The sequence below is a fragment of the Diuraphis noxia genome, unplaced genomic scaffold (genome assembly GCF_037042655.1).
Source record: "Diuraphis noxia isolate RWA-SAM2 unplaced genomic scaffold, SU_Dnox_SAM2 contig0004, whole genome shotgun sequence".
Taxonomy (NCBI): domain Eukaryota; kingdom Metazoa; phylum Arthropoda; class Insecta; order Hemiptera; family Aphididae; genus Diuraphis; species Diuraphis noxia.
The window spans coordinates 66,765,169-66,775,465 of NW_028301714.1; the positions used below are offsets into that span (position 1 = coordinate 66,765,169).

General features: G+C 26.6%; 2 protein-coding genes across 2 annotated transcripts; one reads left to right on the forward strand and one right to left on the reverse strand.

Annotated features, from left to right (window-relative positions):
* Positions 1–1,661: 1,661 nt before the first annotated feature.
* On the forward strand, positions 1,662–4,269 carry Tfb1 (transcription factor B1). The gene is made up of 3 exons (XM_015522044.2): positions 1,662–1,930; positions 2,002–2,257; positions 2,472–4,269. Exons 2-3 carry the CDS (start codon positions 2,010–2,012, stop codon positions 3,883–3,885), a joined length of 1,662 nt encoding a protein of 553 aa, XP_015377530.1. The 5' UTR covers positions 1,662–1,930; positions 2,002–2,009; the 3' UTR covers positions 3,886–4,269.
* Positions 4,270–5,781: 1,512 nt separating this feature from the next.
* On the reverse strand, positions 5,782–9,946 carry LOC107171795 (U3 small nucleolar RNA-associated protein 15 homolog). Its single transcript, XM_015522053.2, has 9 exons — positions 9,744–9,946; positions 9,588–9,680; positions 9,342–9,526; positions 9,150–9,276; positions 8,133–8,313; positions 7,795–8,012; positions 6,700–6,995; positions 6,387–6,520; positions 5,782–6,250 (listed from the first exon to the last, which is right to left on the reverse strand). Exons 1-9 carry the CDS (start codon positions 9,831–9,833, stop codon positions 6,042–6,044), a joined length of 1,533 nt encoding a protein of 510 aa, XP_015377539.1. The 5' UTR covers positions 9,834–9,946; the 3' UTR covers positions 5,782–6,041.
* Positions 9,947–10,297: the final 351 nt, after the last annotated feature.

Below are 10,297 nucleotides of genomic sequence, written 5' to 3' on the forward strand. Positions count from 1 at the left end.
ATATTAAACTGGTAACTGGTAACGTTAACGGCGCCAAAATTTAATGCCCAAATCTCCATAGATATTAATGAATGGATAGGCCATTAATTAATAATTATGATTATCATGCGCGAACGAACATGAAAATATAGGTCTTATACAATCACAGAACAATAATATTAATGTATAATTATCTAATTATTGTACATAATTGATGATAAGACCTCTCATTCTCTCAACCTCTGTCAGAACTCAGAATGTGAGGCAATGATAAAAATCAATCTTTCTCTCTTCCACATTCCAGGCTTCCAGCGTTCCAGCACACTTCCCTCTATTTTATTGATGTAGCCATGGCCTATCCATTCTTTAATATCTATTTAAATCTCCAGCACTTGTCAGTCGGCATTTATCAAACTGAATGTCGCTATTGTGACTATGTCACTACTCGCTATGCCAGTGAGTCTGTTGTTGTACTCAGTATGTCGTAGAGTTGTTATTATTACTCTGAGGTTGTTATATGTCGTTCTGAGATTGAAATATATATCTATGTGTTATGTTATTAAAATAAGGTATCTCACGGTCGCCAAGGATGAGCGAATCCAATAAAACACGACCCGGCGATTGGTTACATTTTGTGGTGTAGACGTGTAGTGACTTAGATTGTTGTAATGAAGGCTTAAATCATATACCATAGACTATATGAAACATAAAAATACCCTTTGGCATATACATACTACATAGATCGGGCCATGACCACGACTAGCCACTAATGGCCGGTTTCACCATGTAGGACAGTGGTCGGGAATAAGCTGCGGCTCTTTAACATGCAATCTGCGGCTCTTTGGATAATTATCAATATAGATATATCCGTAAAATATAAATTATATTATACTTTATTATAACGATTTATTTTAAGACGTATTATTATGTTTTTATTGCCTACTAAAAAAAAAAGGTTGATCAAACTTGTCTGTGCGGCTCCCTGGTTTTGTATTTTTTTGAAAGAATGGCTCTTTCCTACGAAAAGGTTCCCGACCCCTGATGTAGGAGTTAAAGTGTAGATTAGTTAACTCCGAGTTTACGACTAATCCTGAGTTATCGTTATTTCAGATTCACCACCAGATCATTGGTGGAAGTTAATATAAATAACGTAAATATAATTAAATTCAGTGTTCACGTTCATAAATAGTGAACGATACGCGAACGTCACCCATTTTTTAAAAATAGAACGTAAACGTGAACGACTTTTATATTTTTAATGTATTTGAACGATTTTGAAGACGCTCGATTTATTTACTATTTAATAAATATAATATGTATATAATTTAGATACTTTAGAAAATGTATATGTACTAAAGTCTAAATTGTTTTTATTTTTGGGTTGAGACCTATATTATGTTTATAGGTTTTTATACAAACTGCTGGTAAACTATTAATTTATAAACAAAAAATTAGATGAACGTGAACGTAAACGAGTTCCTTTTTTAAGAACTGAACGTGAACGTGAACGAATTCATTTTTTTAATGAACGTTCCGAACGCTGATTAAATTCAGTAAATTGACCACCATCGTTGGCTGTCTATACTAAAAAAAATTATCTTAACGTGGCCACACTGTTGGCGTTAGGTTGTCACTGTTTTGTTTTTTTATAATATTTTTTGAGGTTGGTTTTAAATGTTAAGGAATTTTGTTATTTATTTAAACTTTTTTACAATCCTTAAAACAACAAAATTTATCATTATTTCAAGTCTCGAACTGACTACGTTTTTTTACTTTGTGGTTTATTAGAATATCCACTATCCCATACCGGATGTATTATTTTTTTTTTATGTACTAACACTTAAGATCTTCACCAGGATCAAGCGTTTCTGATAAATTTAAAACTGTATGATGTTAAATACATAATAATCGCATCAGATCTTCAGGACTTCAAGTATATTTGTGTACAATTGTATGTTCCTCATGTCACCGAAATCTTTAGAACTGTGTGTAATTTACTTAATAATTATTGATCCCTATTAGTTGTAATAATGACATCGTCAGAAGATGTGCTCCTTCAAGTGGGGCCAGTACGGCATAAGAAGGGCGATGGGACATTATATGTAATGAGCCAACATGTTGCATTTATCCTCAATTCCAGCGATACTGTCGCTATTAGCCACCACTATAGAGATATTAAAATGCAAAAAATATCATCAGAATTCAAAAACAAAGTGCAATTACAGTTGGTTTTTCACGACGAAACAATTTCACTATTTCAATTTACTAACTCTGAGAGGTACAATTTTAAAATAATAAAATTTATTTTTATTAATTTTAATGTAATTTTTAGAAACTAAATAAAATATAAAAAAAGTATTATATACCTTATATGTTTGAGTTGAAAACAAAAATGTATACATATAACATGGTCTTAGTTCTAGTCTTAATTTTAAATGTATTATAATGATTAATGTTGATCTGAGACATTAATTATTAATTTTGTTTATTAGGAGTGAAGCCATGCGAGATAGAAATCGAGTTAAAGACTTAATACAACAATTACTGCCAAAATATCAAAAACAAGCAAACAAAGAATTTGGTGAAAAAAGCCGTATTCTTGGTGAAAATCGTATGCTGTTTCAATTATATCAAGATCTAGTTATTACCCATGTTATAACATCTGAAGAATTTTGGTCGCAACATGTGCCTTACCATTTAGCTACTCAATCCAAAGTAATTACTCAAAAAACTGGTGTACCTAATAATTTTCTTACCAATGTTACAGTCAAAAGTGATGGTACAAAAAAATTCAATTTATCTAATGATACCATACAATGTATCTTTAAAACTTATCCAGCAGTTCGGCAAAAACATATAGAGTATGTACCACATCAATTGACAGAATCAGAATTTTGGCAAAAGTTCCTAGAGTCACATTATTTTCATAAAGACCGTATTACTACAGGAAGTACCAAAGATTTATTTAATGACTGTGCTAAATTGGACGATAATTTATTCAAAAATGAAATTAAAGATTTATCTAAAAATAAAACAGATTGTTATGTTGGGTCAATCGAAGATGATGGGTCTGATGATAATATAAATTCTATATCTGAAGAAAAATCTTCCATGGCAAATATAGTACATGAAAATATAATTAAACGGTTTAATCAACATTCGATGATGGTTCTTAAAACATGTGAAAAATCTAATATAAATTCTTTACCTAATGGTAATGATTTGAAAGTGCCATCAAATTCATCTCTTATAAATGGCACACCAGATACTGCATTGAAGAGATTAAGAATTCAAGAAAAAAATGACTATGAAGATCTAAATCCAGAAGCAGAAACTTTGGATGTCAATCAAAAAAAATTGAAATTATCTAGGGTAGAGAGTTATGTTAATTGTTTAACAAGGGAACATAAACATGAAAATACTACATCCAAACTTTCTAAGGCAAGGGAAGTGCAGAAGAGTATTATTTTTGATGTTAATGAATGGAGCAAGACTACTTCAAATCAAGTTATTGAACCTAGTGTAGCTGTTAATACTCTTGGTTTACTTACACCAGGTGGAAGTTTAATGAAAGGAATCAGTGATGAATCTGCTTCATTAGCGCAGTTGGTACCAATTACAGTTGAAAAAGATTTGCGACAGTTATACATTTCTTTAGGAGAACTATTAAGACATTTTTGGTCATGTTTTCCAGTAACAACTCCTGCGTTAGAAGAAAAGCTAATGAAAACTCATGATTCTTTACAAAAATTTCAAAATGCCAAAATCAAGCCTTTTGAAGACCAAATCATTATTAATCATGGTCAATTAAATCAGCTCACAAATCATTTAAATTTAATGTTACATACTGCCTATAATAAATTTTCTGTTTGGCATTCTAGACGAAAAATACCTAATATTCTTTGACGAGTAATTCATTGTGTGCTTTTGTATTATATATTAAATGTGCAATGGAAACATTGTTGAAACATTAAATATATTTGAAAAAATGTTTTAAAATATAAATTGATAAAAATCGATAATGCCATTGCACAGATGAAAAATGTATGATCAATAGTCGTTAAGAATTTATTTTTCTAGATTTAAGATATTTTAGACACATTTGATATTAATATTCTGTGCTTGATACCCTAGTATTTAGGGGTGAAGGGATAGAAAAAAATAAGGGTAATTTAAATGAATATCAACTTATGTTTTTATTGAGTTAAATGAATACAAATATATAATTTCTTAACAGTGTCTAACACAATGTATAATGTATGAACAATAAATATAACATAATTTACAGTAGTTTAATTAAATTATTAAGAGATGTACTGATAACCTTATGTTTATTGTTCAATTTCCTACTGTCTAAGTTAAAAATTTTAATTATTTTATAATTGTATCTATTGTTATCCAAAATATTCCAATGTGAAGTTGGTTTTTCATTTATGCAGAATACATGTATTATTATTTTTGTTAATATTTTTTAAATAAGTAAAAAAAAACAATATTAATTATTACATTTTACTATCTTGCTATCCTCGAATTATTAACAAGTGATTTTTTGTTATCTAAAATCGCTTGTTTAATTGAAAACAATCATATTTAAATTTTTGAAAACTCATAGATATATATACTCATATATTTATATTTTTAAGTATTGACGTCTAAATCCATAATAACTTTTGAGGCAGAATATTTTTGGGAAACTTCCATGAAAACTAATCAAATTTTAAATGCGTAGTTCTTGAGTTTAAAGTATTTAAATTTTAAAGTAATGCTTTGAAAAATAAAATTAAGTGTATATAAAATTAGAAAATTATATCAATAAACATGTATTATTTTGTTTTAGTTGCTTAAGATTAGGAATCTTATAGACTTATTTTCAAGAATATGTATAGTTGTTAAGATAATGAACCTAATAGTAAAAGATAAAACAATCACTTTGTATTTAGATATTGAAATTGAAGACATATTTAATTAGAGTTATGTACAAAATAGTAAATAATGAACAGTGATTTTATTGTCATGATCATTTTTTATACTAAATATTATATTATTATATCAATAATATTTATCATAAACAGTTTAAATTAAATAATATCAATTTATAGAAGAAAACAATTGATATATTCACAATTTATTTATACACAATTGATATGATACATTCATAAAAAAAAAAACCTTAACTGATCTATAATATCAGATTTCATCAGATGATATTATGAAAGTATTTTATTTGTTTTTCATAAAGATAAGTAATTTTTTGTATTATTCAACAATTATGATTCAAAATACAAAGTTGCATAGTTTGTAGATATACAAGGTGTAACAGATAGAACTGACTTTTGGGATAACTAGTTCAAATAAATATTTTAATTTAATTAAAAATGTTTTGGATAAATTCAAAATATCATATTTGTGAATCTGGTGATAAGAATAATTTTGATGGTAAAAAGATTTATTTAAATCAAGTAATTAATTTTTTAGAATTTGCTAACATGAATATATTTACTTAATATATTTTAAATTTTTGACATAAATTTAAATTGCATAATTTTTTCTTTTTTTTTTGTCAGGGTTTTCTGTAACACCCTGTATATAATAGACAATATTAATATGTATATGTATGATATACCTACATATTGGGTAATCATCGTATTTTATAATATTATCTATGTAGTATGAATGTATAAAGACACACTAATTACTACTAAAAAAATAAATGTTTCAAAGTATCGTTTAAATGTATCAAATATATTTTGATGAAAAAGTTTCTGGATATAGTTTTATAGTCTAAAAATAAAGCTCAACACATAATGTTCAAAACTGTTCATAAATTTAATACACAAATCAAAAATTTACTATTATTTTCAGTAGTATAAATGTATTTTATATAGTTAAGCAATCATATTATTATAAGAATTATAAGCTATATATGTTGGTAGGTAAATTTGTTTGGAGTAAATTAGCTGTATTTAATTTATTGGTTTCATCAACATAAAAAACATAAAACCATAATTGTCAAAAAAATTTCATAAATTAAAAATTAAAATACAAATAAAAACCACTGACAGTTAATTTTTAACAACAATTTTATTATCAATTTTAGTAGTCTGAGTAACATCAGGTAACACTTCAGAACTTATAAGTAACATTTTAACTAAGCCATCAATTGCTAACAATCTTTTAGTCAGTAATATTTCATTTTCAACAACAGTATGCAATTTTGTCAATAGCGCACGAACTTCGAGGGAACATGTGTCAAATGAATCCCAATAACAATCTGTAACATGACAATAATAATTAAAATGGATACATATTTTTTTTTTTTGTGTTAGATAAATATTATAGAAATCTTTGCTACCTCTGCATTACTGTAATAGATATGTTAAAATTAAATTCGATGATATTACACTCACCAATAACTGTTGAAGCAACATGTGTCAATGTTTTGGATAACTTTCTAACTCCAATATACCGAACAATAAAATTCAATAAAAACGCTAATTGTTTTGAAGTTCTACCAGATATTGCTTGCACTAAACCATTTCTCCTAAACATTAAAAAATAATAATTATTGATTGATAATCAGTAAAAGATTAATTTATGATATACATTTTAGGACTTTAAAAATAAACAAAAAGCAATATGTTCAATCAATATGATTAATTGAATTTTAAATACAAGCCAATTGATACTTCTTATAAGAAGAAAAATAATTTACACATTTACCTGCATAATTCATCAAATACATAAACTGTTATATGTGGTTTTTTGAATGCAACTGCATGAACCAAGACTAAATCTAATGCTTGGCTATAATTAAATTTCCTTAGAGCAGTATCAAATTTGCTCATCTGATCAGGTTGCATTATTGGAACACTTATATCAATACCGTCAGATTGAACAATTGCTGCAGCTCTAGCTTGCCTCTTTTTATTTTCATTATTATGTTTCACAGATGTGTCACGTTTAGTTATGTTCACAATTCCATCCACAGTTCCAGCTACAATTGTTTTGTCATCTCTCTAAAATACATACACAATATTAAAGCATTTTGCTAGTTAATTATCAAGTTCATAAATTGATCTTCATAAAAAACATCAGTTTTAGTATTTAGAAAAAGGAATTGTTGAGCTATACAAATATATAATAAATTATATGCATTTATAAAAATTATGGAACCAATTAATAATCATAAATTCATAACACATAATTAATAGACTAATAGACTTAATAGAAATATTATTTCAAAAATATAGATTAATTAGTTTAACTTACCTAAAAATTATAAATTTCATAGCAATAAATTATGAATCAAATTAATATTACTAATATTAATAATAATATACTAAAGAAATATGATCTAATAAAATTATGATTTAGTTTAGTCAAATTGTATAGTTTATTTTATTATCAATATGAAAACACTTTATATCAGTATTCCCCAAAATGATGTCATTGCCAGTAGCAACTATAGGTGTCCCACTCTTTTGCTCATTATGCACATCATAATGTTCTTCTAAAAATGCTAAATTGAATTTACTTTGTTTTAAACTGTAAATTAGATAAAAGTTTATGTTTCACAATTGATAAACTTCTTAATGGAAAATATAAGGAAATTTTAGGTTTAAAAAAACTACTACTAAATAAATTGAAAAAAGTAATGTCAAAATAATAACAAGAATTTGTCAGCACAATTCAATAAAAAAAAATTCAAATAAATGTCATTTGTTATAATAACATTACTTTTAGTCTAAAATTGGATAACATTTTTAGAAAAGCTTAATTTAATTCATATTTTATTTAATAAGATTAGATACTTACGCTTATATCAATACTAAGTACTGCACTTGGATACGTAATATCATGTGACAGTTGGAATGTTGATACATTGTAAATCTTAACATGCTTGTCTAATGAGGCAGTTACAATAGCTGTACCTTGTTTAGCTAAGCATAACGCAGTTACAGTCTTATGGTTTTGAGTGAGTTTAGCCAACAATTTACCAGCTAAAACATCCCATATACGAACCTCAGTCCCCCCTAAAACATATTTGACAGTAAATGTTAAAATAAATAAAACTTTATTTATAACTTAACTTTAAACTAATTTTATAGATAAAATAATTAATATATTCTTTATAAAGAAAAATATTTATTTACCGGCAGATATAAGTAAACTGCCAGAAGGTAAAAATATTAAGCTTTCTACAGGTGACTCGTGGTCAACCGACATAGTTACTGATTTAGTTCTTGAATCGAACATATTAATTTGTTTGTCATAACCACCAGAAACAACTATATTTTCAGAAACTGGAGAAACACATCCTGCTCTGATATAGTCCTAAATAACAATACAATTACATTTTAGTGACAATATTATGACAAGCCTTAACAGTTTTATTTTTACTAGAGTTAAATATCTATTATAACAAATATAATTTATATTTATTTAACAAGATTTTTCATGATCATAAAAACTTTAACACAATTTCATTACAAAACATAATTCACCTACATCATAATGCAGCTAATCATTTTTTATTATTACTTTAAAAGTTTTTAAAGGAATAAAACTCGTAATATTAATCTATAATTGATGGTAACTAGGAATGTAAATAATTTAATTATGAAAATGAATATTAGGTAGTGGTTTCCCATTTTCTTTTGCACAATAGGTTTATTGAAATAATTTTGATATTAGAAATTATAGTTTTTAGAATAATAACTTTAAAATAATTGATACTTTTTGGTCAAAGTACTATGCATTACATAGTATATTATATAGACCTGAAAAAGTGACTCACTTGCTTAGATTATTTAGATTCAAACATCCCACAATTTGCTATGTAAAATCATCTTGATAAGTCTTGAATTAAAAACAACATTAAATTCTGATAAATACATATTACAGACTAAGCTAGGATCACTAGCTCACTTGAACTACTTAAATAAAAAACATCCCTAGACTTGTTATTTAATATCACCTTGAGTAGCAAGGCAAGGTTACTCTAAAACTTTACTTATGTGGTATTACATAGAAAATTGAGGAATGTTTTAGATATAAGTTGTCCCAAAAGTACTTATTTTAAAATATTCAAATATTCAATAATAATTATTAAAAATAATATACGAGTTTCAATTTTTTAAATCTAAATGTTAAAAACTTGAAATAATTACCTTATGGTATCCTTCATAATGTCCACTTATTTGTTGACTACTTATATCCCATAAAGAAACAGTTTTGTCATCTGAAAAGCTTGCAATATGATGTCCATCTCTTGTGAAATATGTACGGTGAACAGCACTAAACAAACAAGATTGGACTTTGAAAAGTAAAAATAAATTGTAAGAAAAATGAATTATACTAACGCTTTATGCCCTCTGAACTGTCTCAACATAGTCTTTGTATTAACTTCAAATAATCTCACAACAGATTCCTCGCCACCAGCACATAGTAAATGGCCATCTGAACGAAATGTTGCACCGTAAGCAGCTTCTTTAAATTTATTGAGATTTTTAGTCACAACTTTTGTAACAGGATTATAAACTTGAACCTAAAAATAATTTTTAATATTTAAAAGTAAACTTGGAAAATTTTTTGGAAGAAATACTTACTCGAGCTGAACATGAAATTGCGAAATGATAGGGTGCACGTCCTGAAAAATGTACATAGTCTATAGGACCAAATTCCTTTACTAATACAGGACTCTAAAAAAGTAATAATCAATAAAATACGAAAAGTTTTCAAACATTTAATAGGTAATTACTTACAGTAAGTTTTTTCCAATAAGAGTCTTCTACAGTATATAACTCACTTGGACGAGCAAATGGTTTTACAAAAGATTTTTTGAATGAAGTCATTATTTATTTAGTATACTTGTCTATGGATGTGTCGTTCGCGAACGAACGGATCAAATTGAATGGGTCAAACCCTCAAACCTGTGAACGAAACAATCCACCATTCGGATCGTGAAATAATAGTCGTTCTCGTTCGGATTGCATTGCTACCAACTCAAAATTCTTAATAATGAGTGATCCGAACTTATTATCACAGATTATATAAAACTTATATAATATAATATATAATTTTATTATTATTTTTTATAATTATATTTATATTAAAATTTGATAAAATAAATATTTTTTAATAAAATTTATATTTTTATATTTATTATTATTTATAATTTATATATATTTAATTTTTTTATATAATCTGTGGTACAACTGGCCCTTATAGGTTGAGGCACGATTTAAGATAATATACAGGTTGCCCATCGGCATAATTTATGATAAGGTGAGAACCAAATTGAGTTCATTGTGGTGCT